General features: G+C 33.1%; 1 protein-coding gene across 2 annotated transcripts in view; it reads right to left on the minus strand.

The window, feature by feature from the left end:
- Bmp5 (bone morphogenetic protein 5) overlaps positions 1-15,229 on the minus strand; it is a 122,232-nt gene extending 107,003 nt beyond the window's left edge. For both annotated transcript variants that reach the window (XR_006847786.2, XM_046426714.2), the window contains exon 1: positions 14,012-15,229. Coding sequence is in view for 1 of the 2 variants with exons in the window: in XM_046426714.2 (XP_046282670.1) it covers positions 14,012-14,501 (490 nt within the window). In the remaining variant the exon portion in view is untranslated. The remainder of the gene's footprint in view (positions 1-14,011) is intronic.
- Positions 15,230-16,410: the final 1,181 nt, after the last annotated feature.

The raw sequence follows: 16,410 nt of genomic DNA on the forward strand, positions 1-16,410 counted from the left end.
AACACTTCCTGAAAGGAGATAGAAATGTTTTCAATGAAATATACTTTAGTAAATGATGAATAAGAATTATGATTTTAAAAGTAAATGATTGAAAATGACTAAGAGTTTTGAACAATTATGATTAAACACATACTTTAGTTATCATATGTCAATGAAATTCATCTAATTAAATTTAAATAAAATATTTGGCTTATTCATTGGCTTTTAATTTCAGCATCTGACTTCCTGGTCAGATTAAATTATTAGAAATGAGAAGTCAAGATCCTTCATACAACTCCCTATGTTACAGCCATGGTATAGGTGGACAGAGAAGGAATGTTAAGTTTAGGGATGTAGGGAGAGAAACTGAATTTCTAAAAAGCAGCATATGATATCCTAAACACTCAACTTTTTCTCATTAGTTACATCTTGTTTGGCTTTTCAGAGATTAATACCCAGGCAGTTAGCTAAAAGTTAATAAATCAACAATATCATCTCTTTTTTCCCTGTTTGGTTTTATTGTTGCTGTTTTACCCCTGCATGGTATTGAGAGTTGAGGATAACTGGGACTGAATTGTCCTCATGTACTTCAGCATTTTATTTTGAGAAATTTTGTTATTCCAGAGGTATTATTATAGGAAAATATTTAATTACCCAAAGTCTTTAACTTTTAATTTATAATATACGTAAAGAGAAGACAAAATGCATTTAGCTTTTGCGCAGCTCAGGTGCAAAGAGTAAGCTATGTGAATGGAAGTCACATTACACATACAAATGAGTAGGGCTGTAAATGCTACAGATTAAGAGATGCGTATCAAATCTGGAGTGTTCGGGGATGTATGGAATACAGAGGAGCTGCTGCTCTGCTGCACTGAACAGATGTTATCTGCCAGTTTCTATCTACAGCAGCAGGGGTTTCCTAACTGATAGGTTGTAGATCTTTCTATAGCCCAAACTTCCACTTTAGTAGGTTTCTCACGAGATTCACTGGCCAATCTGGGGTGAGAGCAGAGAAGCTGCAGTGCAACCCTGCTTGTGTGGCCTTCTATACTGGCCAATAGGTTGGAAATCTTCCAGCATCCCAAATGAACTCTATTATTTATTCCAACCTCTAACCCCTGCTCTTGCGGCCTATTACTGTTTGTAACTTTAATATTCTACCTCTTTCCCATTTTGTCAAATGTTACTCCTTTTCCTGCCCAGTTTCTCTTTTAAAGATAGGAATCAAAAACATAGATCAGTTTTTTCTATTCCTTGTTAGTGATCAGCTAGTTTGCATGGCACAAAGGTCAGTATGCTTGGTGTCTGCAAAGTACTTCTTTATAGTATTTGCCTCCTTGAGAAAGCCCCAGCTGCATAATTCTTAGATCAAAGGCCATAAGAGTTGAACTCCAGGGGGAAGACTCTTGGTAAACTCATTATTAGACTTTTTCATAAAAATTTTATGTCACTGTATGACATTTTTATGTCCATTACTAATTAAGTAAAAATACTGCAAATTCTATACACAATATGTTGGGAAAATATATAGAGTTTTACTAAGAGCTAAGCAATGTCCCTACAACAGCCTTTCAAGGGCAGCGCAGCACAGCAATGGGTAGACTGAACTCCTAATTCAGTTCCCCCTATTCCAAGATGTAGCACTTTGGGAAAATGACTCCAGATCTCAGGGTCTCGATTTCCACCTCTATAAAATAGGGTCACTTAGATAAGTTAGCACTTGAAAGAATATTTGCATATCCACTTGTATATCATAAGCAGTACTATCTACCCAAGACAGTGAACATCCAATAGAGCAGGACTCATTACAGGTCTTGAGATCTACTTTTTAAATTACACTTAGATGATCTGGGGTTTTGTTAACGTGAATTGACAGGTGGATATTCAACAATGATGATGATCCGCCAGTAGACTCAGATCCACAATTTGCTGCAATCTTCCTTTTACAATCATAGTTGACTGTTGGTAAAGTGTGAAACAATCATAGAATGTTGGTCAAATTTTCCCAATAATTAACTTATAATTATTACTTAATGTCCAACATCCTGTGTAGATTCAAGAAAATATACCAAAAGGACCTAATACCAATTCTTGAAATTTTTTAAAATTTTCTAAGTTGTAAAGAGTATCTCTGTTGACTCTGATTATAAGCTGAAACCACATAATGTTCAGTATAGACAGCAACAAAGTAAACACTGAACTTAATCCTGTTAGCAACAGAATACAGGTAAAAAGCTTTATTACATACAATTGAAGAAGTCAGGTTAGACCAGGGTCAATACTGAGACAGATCAAACAACTTAATTTTTAAAAATTGGCTGTTCTTTTACTTTCCTTTCCTGAGTGCAACACAAACAAAAAATGAATATTTGAACTATGCTTATACTCTGGAATTCACAGTTAGCATCCTGTGTAAAATCTAACCTTCTTTTTAGGCCTTTCCTTAAATATCACTGGAGGCCCCATATTACCAAGTTCCTATGCTACACAAACAGGTTTCTGGCAGAGCCCTTAAGTTTTGCTGCAGCTTGATTCTGCCTTTACTCCTTGTTTTCTGGACTAAAAGTTGCCCTTGGGTTCTGTTTTAAGGTAACAGATTTTTTTTTTTTAATTTTCTTTAAAGGGATTGAGGTTTCAAAAATATTTTCTATGTGTAGGAGGTTAAATAAATCTGGTTATTTAAATAACAAAGAATGCATTGTTTTGGTTTTTGTTAGTGTTTTCAATTTTATTTAATGTTATATTTTTGATGTGATTTATTTTAAATATGCAACATTGAGCAAAAAAAAAAAAATCCTGGCACAAAAATCAAGAATTTGGGGCCTAGGCCTGTCTCCCTTGCACTGTGATCTTGGCAGTAAAACATGCACAGTCTTTCACACAGTGGCAGGCCCCATGGTAGGTAATCAGCTTCTATTTGTAAATGACTGAATGAATGACCTTTCAGAGCTCATTTCCATAGATATGTGTTATGGAATCATATCTAATTCCTTGAGTACTATATACACCAGCAATTTGGATGAAGCTACATAATGCACATTCAGATGCCTTTTCAAAGCATAACCATTATTAGTGTTAAAAGTTGCACCTTTCTTATCTGTTCAGTAGGGGGTTATAAAGCTAGAGAATAATTGCCAAGAACATAAAAGCTGTAGCCAGACAGATCATGGCTACAGTATGACTAGCTGGATGACTAGCTGGATGTCTTTTGTAAGTCATTAATCTGCTGATAACATTAAACTTTCACATGCATAAAATGTGGAGAGAAAAATGTTTATCAATAGAATTAAAATATGGGTTAATATCAGCCTCAGCAACTTAGAGAGGCCCTAAGCAACTTAGTGAGTCCCTATCTCAAAATAAAATATAAAAAATAAAAGAGTGGGTGCTGGGGATGTGGCTCAGTGGTTAAGTGTCCCTGGGTTCAATCCCTCGTACTCAAAACAAAAAAATATATGGGTTAATTTTTCAATTAATCCATGCAAATCGCTTATCCTCATTTCTGGCATAAAATTATATTGTTCTTATTGTTGTTTTAAATACTACTGCTGCTACAATTATACTACAACTTGACAATGTCATATACATTAAAAGTCTTGAACACACAAAAAAAGCAATAAATGGTGTTCACTTCTTTTTTTTTCTATTTTTTTTAATTGTAGAAGAACACAATACCTTATTTATTTGTTTGTTTGTTTGTTTGTTTGTTTGTTTGTTTTTATGGGGTGCTGGGGATCAAACCCAGTGCTTCACCCGGGCCCAGGCAAGCATGCTACCACTGAGCTACAACCCCAGCCCTGGTTCACTTAACTCTAAAAAGTAAAATTCTTCCTCAACATAAACAACTATAGAATTATAACTGTTTTTGAAATGGTCATGTGGAAGAAGAAAATCTTTAATGCTAATTTGAACATATAGCTACATGTAGTTGAAATTCATAATTTAAGAACTTTACTCACCACAATTAAAAGGCTAGAAATGATGATTTTAACACCCATTACCAACTTGCCAAATAATAAAAAACTAATGAACCCCTATTTTCTCACTTAATATATTTTGAAATATCAAAAATAATTGTGATAAATTTACAATGTAGATACCATGAACCAAATATGTCCACAGTTCATGAATAGCTTTTTCTGTGCCTTTTGGTATCAAACTCATAAATTCCCATCCTGCTTTAAATATTATAACAGTTATTATGGCAACTCAAGAAAATTGACACAAAGATCTGGATGTCAGCTGAAGAAAAAAACAAGTCAGTCCAAATAAATAGACCAGGAAAGTCACAATACTTAAGGCTAGATGGCTAAATAAAACCAAAATTGTATAATGATACAAATAGTAATGTTAATGCTAAAAATTATAAATCATAAGTTCAAACATGATTTAAGTTATAGACAATATTAAAAGCTTAAGGATTGAATAATTATTTAAGCATAGTGGCTTTCCTACATAGAGTTAAATAGTTTATTCACCTGTATTTTCATCATGAATTGATGTTACAAAAAACTAAAACTCAGTGCTGAGGATATAGCTCAGTGATATAGCACCTGCCTAGCATTCCTAAGGCCCTGGGTTCAATCCCCAGTAACACACACACACACACACACACAAGCATGCACACACACACAAATTAAAACTCAGAAAACAAGTTGATTTATGAAAGCAAGCATTAAAAATTGTTCAAGTTGTTTCCTTCTTTCACAGAGACTTCTTTTAATTGTGTATTATTATTACTTTAGGTTATAATCAGTTTCCCCCTACTTTATAATAATATCTACAACTCAAGTAAAACCATGAAGCACTGACCAAAGGTAATATGAAAAACAACTATCAGCAACTCATCTTAGAGAAAGTTGCCTTGGGTGTTCAAAAGGAAGTACCATGATCAGTCACATGAAGGCAGTGTCACAGAATGACTTTTTCAGAACACCCCAATGGGGGAACCAAGTCCATGAACTGTTCAACCTGAAGACAGTCATTAAAATACAACGATTCATTTTCTTTTGGACAGAGGAAATGTGATGTGTATCTTTCACAACTTCATTGACATTTATGTGCCAAAGTCTTGTGGAATATATATGTAGATCTCCTTAAAATCTCCTTAGGACTACTTAGAATCTACCATAGTAACAGTTGTTTTAGTAGCAGTAGGGGCCATTTATTTAATACTTATCTCATGTAGGCTTATAGGCCTGTAACATTACCTTATTAAATCCTAACTACAATTTTGTGTTATGATCTACACTATAAAGATGAAAAACAGTTCCAATAAAGTAAAATGATTTGCTCAAGGATATGTAGCTGCTAAATTCAAAGCTGGTGTTCAAACCAGTCTGACTTCAAAGCCCTTACATGTAAACCCTATTGAGATAGTTAAGGGAGAAAGAATGATTCCTCCTCAATTAAAAAAAAAAAAAATCTTCAAAACATTAACATAAACCCTATCTAATCAGTGACTTTCACTTCTTTCCCATATGCATCAAGATTATTTACAGAGGAAGCTACATAATTTTCAAGTTGAATTTTCTCCTCTTCCACCTTTAATAACTATAGAATAATAACAGTAGTAACAGAAGTAAAATTATCATCCTTAGCAGCTTTGAAGCCAGGACATAGACCATATAGGAAAGAAGCTGTTCTCTTGTCAGTGTTTTTGTGTGATGAAAGGGCAGGGAGATGGTTCTGACCTCAAGGCTTAGTGGTTTGTTATTTATGAGAACTAAATAGCTGACATACCTGCTCCTCCACTAAATTCTGCCTGAGTCACAAAAACTTCAGGGAGAGTAAAGATAGCAAACAAGACAGAAAATAAACCAAATTTACTTCATCCTAACATTATTGTTGTCTGTAACATTGGCCGTGGTGTATAAATGGTAAATGTGAGTTTCATGATTCCACTATGAATTCAAAAAATTTAACACACAGCAAGGGATCATTTCAGAAGGATCAGGACTGAAAATAAACAGGCTTAGGTTTTAAAAAAAGTATTGTTCTTTGTATTTCCTCTACATATTTGCCTATACTCTAATACTTTCCTTACTGGGTTTGTTGATTGGAAATTGCAGTCTCTTTTTTGTTTTGTGACCTCAAAGTGCTACTTTTCCCTGTTTGAGAGGTTTTGCTTGGCTTCCTTGTTGTTAACTTCAGTTTTCTCTAAATTAGTTTCAATGTATCAGCTGAAATTACTTACCCATATACAACTTAAGTATCTTTTTCATAACCCAAGATTGGTTTTTATCACTTTACTTCATCAACTTCTGAAGTAATTTCCTACCATTATAAATTATGGTTCTCTTTTGAAATTCATCCGAAATTAGCTAAGACAAAGCAAAACAGTATATATATATATATATATATATATATATATATATATATATATATATATATATATCAGTAACTTGCACTGAAATTGAAGTAATTCTACAATGATTATTGACCATATACCCAATCCTTAATTTATCCATTTTGCCCAACATTTTTAATTTATGTCTCACAAATAGATCTTCACATTTCATTACCCCACCCTCTGTATCAAAAAGTTGACTTCCATGAGTTGCACTAGTTGGCTCCTTGATCCTCTGGCTATCATTCAGGATCAATGAATGGGAAACCTGGCATAAAAGTATGGTCTGGGAATTTATTCTTCACTCTGAATATAGGGATTGATTAGATGGCATTTCTTTGTACATTCTCCATACATCTCTCCTATGAGTTTTCTAACAACAGTTTCTGCCCTCTGCCCCAGAGTAAGAAAGTTCCCCACCCATCTAAGAGTATTGCATTATCCCTTGTTTGGCTGAAAAGCTCTGTCTACAACTATATAGTCATAACATTAGTTAAACATTCTTCAAATGATTCAGTTTGTACATGTTGTCTCTCCTTCAGTGACCTGATAGACCACTAAGGGGATTAAAAAAAAAAAAGGATAAATAGGATATGGTCCTGCTGTCACTATATGTATTCAAACCTGTAGGGCCAGTATTTGGGGCATGAGGTCTGTATGGGTGCCCTGGGCTCAGAACAACCTTGGGTCTGGTCTAATACTCTGATGTGACCATCTTGGAATCCTTAGTAATTTCTGAACAAGGGGCTTATATTTTTATTTTGTACTGGGCTTCACAGATTATGTACCACTTCTGCAAATATGGTACAGATGATGGATACAAGTACAAAACTAATAACAATGACATATTTATTGAAGTCTTACTGTATTTCAAATACAGTTCTTAAAGTTGTATGCATTTTAATTCATTTTATCCTCACAACACCCAATGAGACAAGTGCTATTATTTATCTCTACTTTTTAGATAATGGGCCAGAGCACAGATAATTGAAGTAACTTGCCCCAAAGACACACTGCTAGTAAGTATAGAAATATGGGATTCCTATCCAAACATTCTGGCTTCTTCTATGCTACTCTATTTCTTTGATAGAAGCACAGAAAAGAAAACAATTAGGTTTAATTGTAAATTAAAGCCATGTGAGCAGTAACATGCTATGGACTTTAAATTCTGGAAAGGACTGTGCTTCCTATACAGACAGGCTCATCAGAGATTCACAATAGGGGCTGCAAATCTATGCAAAACAAATAATATTGAACTTCCCATATCATGATGGCATAAAAATAGCTAAAGGATTTTTGCAAATGTTATAAAAATCAAATATTTTCTTAATTTTGACCTAGACATGACCTAAATCATAATCCTGACTAAAATATAAATAATTACATCCATTGATCCTGATCTCTTTAAACTATTTTCTTTATTTCTAACTACTCCAGGAATCCTGTTTTAATTAAAAACAATGAAGGTCATTTCTAAAATACAAAATTATTTCTTGTAATGCAAACACCAATACTATTTATGAAAAGAAAAATAAAAGGATAGATTATGAAGAGAAGGTGTTCATTGACTTAGAAATTGTAAAATTGCAGAATCCTAGTTTAATTTCTACATAAAATTCTGCATAACTAAACAAGGCTTTGGTATGGAAATATTACAGGAGAGCCCTTGAATTCACTGCCTTGCAAGCAGAGGATGATTTATTGTCTCGGGATACAAAAGTTTGCTTTTGTAATTGTTTTCTCTCAAAGTGCCAAAGGTCTTTCTTACCAACCTACAAATGACTTTCCTCCTCATCTTAAACTCTGTATATTTTAATAGATTTTTTTGTCTACCTTTTTAGATTGTAGTGTGTTAACCATCTTTTGGATAAGACTTTTACAAACCAAGGGGTTACCAGTTGATTATTTGGATTCTCTTAAACATCTCTGAAAAAAGCAGGTGAATACTATCATCACTATTTTTATTTTACTGCCAAACTTTGTAAGTTGAATCTTAATCATCCCAATCTGACATCAAAATCAAAATAGTTCCCCTTCCCCTCCCAAGTAAATGAGCTAGTTGTCAGAACAGACTGGTGTGTTTTAAAGGACATCTTAGCCAAGGGTATTATTTTAAGAGATGAGCAAATGGGGAAATCCCACAGCCCAGCCAATAAAATATGAACCAAAGGTGCAAAGAAGCACTCATAAATATTACTTAGAACAAGGGATTCATTGTTTCCCTCCAACTCTTCAGTGGCTCCTCTGATCTCAACCCCTCTCTGTGCGTCAGGGAAGCCTCTTCCTTTAACATGTGGGTTGTTTTTTATGTTTTGTTTTGTTTTATTTCTTTTAAAGCTGGGCTACTACATTATTTATGACTGTAAATATGAGTAGACCCTCTGTATGCTCCTTGTATACACATACTGAGACATCCCCGCCCACTTTTCCCCACTTTGGTATTTTAGTGTGGAAGGATGAAAGGCTTTTCCCTGGAGCTGATGTGGTTGGGGATGTTGAATTAGCTGCTGTGTCAGTATGAGGTAGACTGAGGATTTCCCAACACACCCTCCACCTGCAAACTCAAAGACCAGCCTTTAATGACTGGTTTCAGTCATTTTCTTTCTTTCAAGTATTTTTTACAAACTGTTTTCTTTCTGTCTGTGTCATCAACATTGTTCTATGCTTCCAATTATTACTTTTGATCTCTTCATCCTGTTATCATCTCTCCTGAATTTAAAAAAAAAAAGAATAATAATTTCTTCACTATAGTGACATGTGTACTAATTAAAGATAATAAACACAAAAGCTTTTTATAAACTAGATGGGAACTGGATTTTGATAAATTATTTTTGTTCAATGTTGTACTGTTTCCTCTCTTTCACTTTCCTTTGAATTTCCATTTTTAATTCTTTAATGATTCTCTAAGGCTAGAGGAAAAGAAATACTAAATTATCTCAATGGAAGCCTCCAAGAGAGATGAGGAGACCCTGAAAAAGGGGATGAAGGAGAAACAATTACAGGGTCTGGCAAACCCAGACCTGCTCTGAAGCCCTGGGGAGCTTTTCTCCCAGTGGGTGGAGGCTGCAATTGGCACATCCTAACCTTTCCTTCTTAACCAGAGAGAAAACAGGAGACTGTACCTAAATTCTCAAACTGGAACTAATTGATTTTCAACTAATCTAAGCCTCTAAGTATGAAGAAACTAGGACCAAAGGCAGACCCCAGGAAGGTGGGGGTAGTAGGGAGAGAGGTGCCCAGAGAGCCTGGGGCTAAAGAGACCACAAAATTAAAGAGGAAGGACCAAAGAATGCTGGGGGTGGGGTGAGAAGAGAGAAGAGAAGAGGGAAGGAGCTGGAGGTGATGGTGGGGGACTCCCAAATCCTTCAAGGCCTTGTCTTCAGATGTTATTCCCATTGTTATTTCTCATTAAACTTTTGAAATTGGCTATTTGTCGGTGACCCCTGCAAGTTTCAAAAATGTTTAATTAAACTCTCATTATAACTATGTATGGCAGCTGCATTTGACAATCAAATGTTTTTAAGTGGAATAATAATCCTTGTGGTCACATTTATGGATGTAAAGGGTCATTGAGGAAGAGAAAAAAATTTTTTTTCTTCCCTCCATAATGTCTTTCTCTTCAAAAGCTAAAATTTTTAAAGAATGACTGCTGTTTTATCCAATATTAGCATTTATTATTCCAGGCATAGGCCATGAGCATGTATTACACTGGTTTCAAATTATCTTTCCTCTCAACCCATCCCCCACTTCAAAAAAAAAATTCTTGCATGTGTTTATGGCTGTGTTTATGTTACACAGGTGTTAATAACCCTGTTGGTAAGAACATAGATAGGCATCTTCAGGTAGATGTCTATATAAATTCCTCTCTACTGGCACTTGAGTTAGCCAGAAACAACAATAAATATCAGTGATGTCCTTCAAATCTGTCAATTTAAGACATAACATTTTTTTCTTCCAATATCATGAGAGTCCAATGATTTTGAAAAGGAGGAGTTAATTTAAAGTTTTGAAAGCCTTGTTTTCTTTCATATCTAACACACTAAATATGTGGTTAGAAAACATGAAAAACTTTAAGCATCATATTTACATACTTTAACGCTTGAGCATTAATGTATATTCTTGAAATATATCTATAGATTTGACTGCAAGCCAACTAGCTGATCAGTGAATAAAATAACATTAAGAAAACCAAAGTTCAACTTTTTCATAAAAGGACATACAAAGAATAATACAAAAGTGAATTTCCTGTGTTTACTGTTTTTTGTAATTTCCTCTGAAACATCCACAATGTTATGTCATTTTAGTTATACTGTCAAGATCAAATAAAAATTGGTTTCTAATTAAAAAAAAAATCTTAGAAATACACTGCATTTTTTCTTTATATAAACGAGAATATACTTAAATAGTGAAAGCACATAATCTAATCACTACTTTCCTTTGCATGGGTATTTAATATATAAACTAACAGAACACTGTTGAAAAAGAGAGGCTAAAAAATAAAATTACCAGTAAGGTGATTTTATTACTAACAAAATAATGTGGTATTGATTTAGCAAAACTTCCACTGGTAATCAGCAGTTTCAGGGAAAAACAAGGGAATTCAACCTGCAAAGATCTCCTACTATGAGACTGACAAAATCGGGCCTAAGAAAAATGCATACAAAAGAGTAGAAAGTTACTCTTCATTCAATTAATCATTTGTATTTGTTTCTTCAAAGTGAGCAAATCACTTAAAATAATTTAAAGTTAAAAATGACAACTTGGGTTTTGTATTAGGTGTTTACATGACTTAAATCTATTTATTTACATTTTATTTTGCCTTTTAGAAAATTATATTTTCCACTTATGAACACAAAATTATCTCACTGGAAATTTTAAAAGTAGATATAACAAATACATTGCACATTTTTAAAAAGTAGATGTTTCATGAAATATGATTTTGAGTATGGATTAAGTTTAACTGTTCTTGATAAGCAAAATCTATATTGGAAAATATGTCTTTCTAAATGATTAGATAAATGCACCAAATCCATTATTTGGCTTGAAGATGACAATATGAAAGAATTTTTTTAAAAGTATTCTAGTAGATCCTTTCTATGTAATTCACCTTATTATGGGAAATATCAACAGATTCTTTCCACATATTTACATGTCCAAGTTACTTCCTGAGTACAAATCCATTGCTGCTGTTAATTTGTCTCATTTGCACTTAGTCTCCACTATATATACATCTTGTAAGATATACAAAAAATAAATAAAATTCTCCTGGGTCTTATAAGATCATGAATTATGTTGCAGGTAATAGTCTTAGGGCAGTTCATAATAATATTACATTTATACTTTTTCTGAGTATGCTTTGACCTGTTTTACTGTGGAATAATACAGAAGTTAATAAATTTTTACTAAGTAGTGATTGGGTGTAAGAAGTGGATATATTAGAAGGCATGTTATAAGGGTAATAAAATCATGGTTCTATTTTCCTCAGAGACTACTAGAAGCATTCAGCCAGTATCAGAATCAATAATTTCTTGTAAGAATTTAGTTTGGAATTATTAGATGATAAAGAAATGACATGGTTTGTTAGTGAGGATAAGCCATTATTTAGTAGTTCAAGTATAATAAAAATAGTTTTCTATAGTTTATATCCAATATTGTTTCTCTAGAATTAAATAAATGAACATATTTCTTGGTAATAAACTTATAAATCACTGTGCTATTATAATATAAACAATATAACCAAAATTTCAATGATTTAAAAATATGTCTCTTAATAAAAAAAGAACATAGAAATCACTTAATAAAGCTGTTTATTGTTTTTTACTTTCTTGTTGTATGTAGATTTCTAAAATGTAATGGCACCTGAATTCAAAAAGACTTAATTTTTTATAAAATAATCATATACTTCTCTTACAAATGATCAAAATACTCAATTAAAATAAAACATTATTAGAATAAATTAATGACTGAGTTGATTTTTTAAAGTATATAATACTTTAAAAAGAGGATGTCTGTCAGATTTTAGATGACCTGAACTGATACTTCTTTGAGTGATTTAAATTTTTTTGAATATGTAAATTATGCTAGATTGGAAATTTACTATTAAAATACTGTAGCTTAAATTTAAAGTCTTGAAAATACTTTAGAAATGCTACAGAGTCAAATGTACTCTGAGCTACATTTTCATGCCTCTTACACTAGGAAAAATGAATCAAACTAATTTGGAATTAAGCTGTTTTAGAAGTCCAAGTGAAACCTGTTAATTATATATAGAAGAAAAGGCCTCCAGAATACCTGACCAGTACCACAAATGATGACTTACGAAAACTTAATAATGAGAGCTTTGTGTACCAACATAAGACATATTATTTATTAAGCACCTTATCCTTCATGCTAGGAGTCACTGCTAAAAGCAAATGAGCACAGCATATTAAGCAACATATATTATAAAAGCATCCATGTGTCATTAAGATTTGCTGCTATCTGACTTTTCAAAGAATATTTGCTTTGAGATATGAGGAAGTTTTTAATTAAGTGTGTAATAAAACATGTCGATTTTAAGTCAAAGCAGATTGTAATTTTTAAAATAGTGTTTTAAAAGTTCTTGCATTATAAAGTTCTCAGCTTTTTCCAGTTGATTAAATTTGTTGGTAAAATTTTTAGTCTTCAAAAATTAAACATTCAATGTTATTTTCCTTCGAATATTTAAGGATAGTATATTAACCTTTAGTTTTTACGGAAATATTTAAAAGAACAACATCCCTTGTAAAAGCTTTTTGAACTGATAAACTCTTTACTATTATTGTCAGAGAGAATTTGGGGCACCAATTTACTATTTGATATTGTCGACATTTAAAAACTACCCTAAATTTCCAGCATTGAATAAAACATAATTTTTAAAAATTATTCACAAATATTATTGCTACTTACAGAAATCCTCAATTAAATATTTTACCTCAAATAAAAGAAAAATTATATATAGGTAAAGATTATCAAAGCATGATTTACATGTCTCTTGCCTGTGGAAAAAATCAAGTAGGTATGATATATTTTCATCATTATAGTTAAAAAAAATGTTAGGTTGAGGCTTCTTTTCTAAAATAGTTTTCATAGAATTTCAGAATTGCATCCCAGATTCTTTGATAGTAATATTTAATAGTATTATTTGATTTTGGTTAATTTCCTATTAATATTTTATAGTAATTGCTTCCCCTACATGAGAGTTTTTAAGTAGTACATGAAAGTATACGTTCTTTAAATTTCCAACCAAAAAAAAATGGTACAGGATGTTACTTTTACTTCCCCATATGTGCTTGTTTCTTTTTCTTTTTCTTTTTTGCCTAAAGCATTGCTATCCTCATAAATTTCACTTTTTTAGACTATGGCCTTTTTCTTCATATATTTAAGCAAGGTTGACATTTTAACAAGCTCTGAAGAGACCCAAATCTACCCAAACTATAACTTTAATTCTAGCATTTCACATTAAATATATAGATATAGACATGACTTTGTTGCCTAAAGGAAAATCTTACCTTTTATCAGTGAAAGAAAGGAAACAGAAGCTAGAGAGAAGAGTTACAGAAAATGACTTTGTATAAACACGGCCACCTACCAAGCAGCTACTTTACCATTAGGAAAACTTCCACTCTGTAATAACACAGATTAACAAATAAATGAACAACATACCTAAGTTGACAAAGCTCATGACCATGTCTGCATCGTTCAGAAAGTTGGTGTCATGTAGGCTGGCTAGAGGAGGGCTCTGGGTGGTCAGAGGAGCTGTTCGAGATAACTGTATACGACGAGGATATCCATTGGGAGAGGCTGGGTATCCTTTTCGTGCCCCTCTAGTTTCTCCTGCCAGGGATGCCCTCACCGAGTATTCTGACTCTTCAGGATTTTCTTCATTGGTCATGGCATTGTACAGGTCCAGCATAAAGAGAGGCGCAGAGGATGCTTGTTTTCCAGGTGAAAAGGGTCTGGGTCTGTGAGGCAAACCCAAGATAGAGAGAATTTCCCTCTGTATTTCCCGTCTTTCATGGTTCCGTAGTCTTCTATAAATAAAACTGGAATGAACATGATTGTCTCCCAAACCTCCTTTTGCATAACCCACTAGAACCCAGCAGCTCCAGAGGAAACCCACAACACCCCTAAGTAAAAATACAGTCAGATGCATTTTTGTCCAGAAGCAAAAGTTGATATTTTTAGTCCTTCTTGTCCTTGTTCTTAAAAAGAAATCTAAGTTGCTAGGAGGTTCACTTTCCCAGTAGCTGTAAAAACAAATTTACCTATCTTCATGACAGTGACATTTCTGAACACGACATCCTCACTGATTTTCCTGTCCTATTTTAAATATTTTGGAATGTGTCAAGAGTAGTTATTTCTAGGAAAGCTGAAACTCAGATTTCCAGTTATCCACAGTTGCTAAGAGTTTTTGCTGCATTGATGGAGCAGAAGACGGCCAATATTATGTGATCAGATGACCTATGCATTCCTATATGAATTTATGATAATCAGGCCTTTGGTATTTGAATTAACGGAAGCTGATCTTCTGATAAACTGTAGTTCCCAAGTTATCTTCACTTGTTCTGGAGTTCTTCTCAACCCTTGAGCTCTTTCCAAGACAAATCCTGATTTCTGAATCACAGATCTATGCTGATCTGCACCTTGGTGTTGGAATATATATTTGTCCGGCAGCTTGGTGATAACTTTAACATCTTTTGTATCGTCTTAGTATAAAATAAGACTCAAGGTTGTACTATTCAAGTAAATGTGTTTCCCTGAATTCACTTGAAATCCTTCCTGTAAGTCCATTCAATCCCTTTCTCCTTCTTACTGTTAATTCCACCTCCAGCAGGCACAAATATACCAGCCCTCTTCCAGAGAGATCTAAAGAGTAGTGTAAGCACAACCCTGCTGGGAAAGAAGAGGCTTCTCATTGTAATTTGAAACTGGTAAAGCAAAAAGAACTTAACCCTTTTGCTACCAGAAAAGCCTCCATTTTCACAATTTTATAACCACACATCTAACATAGAACAGTGATGTATGGGACATACGAGTTCCAGGGGGAATAAAAGCTGGTTTTTCAAGTAGCAAAGTTTCTAAAAACTTTGCCACCCACTTTATATAGCACTCCTTTAGAGCTCTCTGTCTTTTAAGGGCACATATTTAATACACTTCTACATTAAGTCTCTGGTTGTAGCTAATTTAACAAGTTCTATATGAGATTATTTCTAGCTTTTTAAAAATCATTGATGTATTCTTCTTAAAAAAAAGTAAAAGAACAGGTTGAAAATTGGGGTTAATTAGTTGTTTCTAAATGATAGCTAGACTTTTTAAAATGACACAGTAGAAATTTAATCATTTGTAAATATATCTCACAAAATAGTTGCTACACTACTTCAGTAGATAACACAGCTCTAATAAGTTTCTTTACATATCAAATTTTTAAATAGAAAAGCATAGTCATATTTCTCTTATTAAATCAGTACAGATGAAACACATATATCCTAAGATGTTGTATCATGGTTCTTAACTTGTTTCAGTTGAAATGTAGACAGTCTTACAAACTAGATATTTCCCATAAATATTTCTCAGAACTTTAATTTATTTTAACCCATGCAAATAAATACAAGTTGGCTGGGATTTAATATTCTTCATGATTACATGTAGATTGAAATTTGAGTCTCTAAAATTTGATGGGTAAAATGGGGAAAGTGTACACCTTTCTAAAATACCATACTTAATCCAAGGAAATGAGCAAAGTACGTGTTTATCCTTAATGTTTAATGCTTTTAAAATTTGGAAGTCTACAATATTTTTGTGCAGCTATAATTTTCCTCACAAGCACTCACTTAACCTTAGGACTCACAGTACTTTCATTGTCTTGCATAGCATTCTGATACCAACATAAATTTATTGAGCAAATTCTAGAACTGTTATGAAATTTTAATGTTTTTCCTTTACCTAGAGGCGCCTGGTTTCTTGTTTAATTTCTTTTTACATATTTCCTCTGAGTGCATAAAGAAAAGTCATATTTCTCAAAAGTTTTCAGTTTATTGGTAAATGCAAGATGCTGAAAGGGC

The sequence above is a fragment of the Marmota monax genome, unplaced genomic scaffold, assembly GCF_021218885.2.
Source record: "Marmota monax isolate L192 unplaced genomic scaffold, Marmota_monax_Labrador192_F-V1.1 WCK01_AAM20220418_F8-fsc00247, whole genome shotgun sequence".
In the NCBI taxonomy this organism is placed as follows: Eukaryota; Metazoa; Chordata; class Mammalia; order Rodentia; family Sciuridae; genus Marmota; species Marmota monax.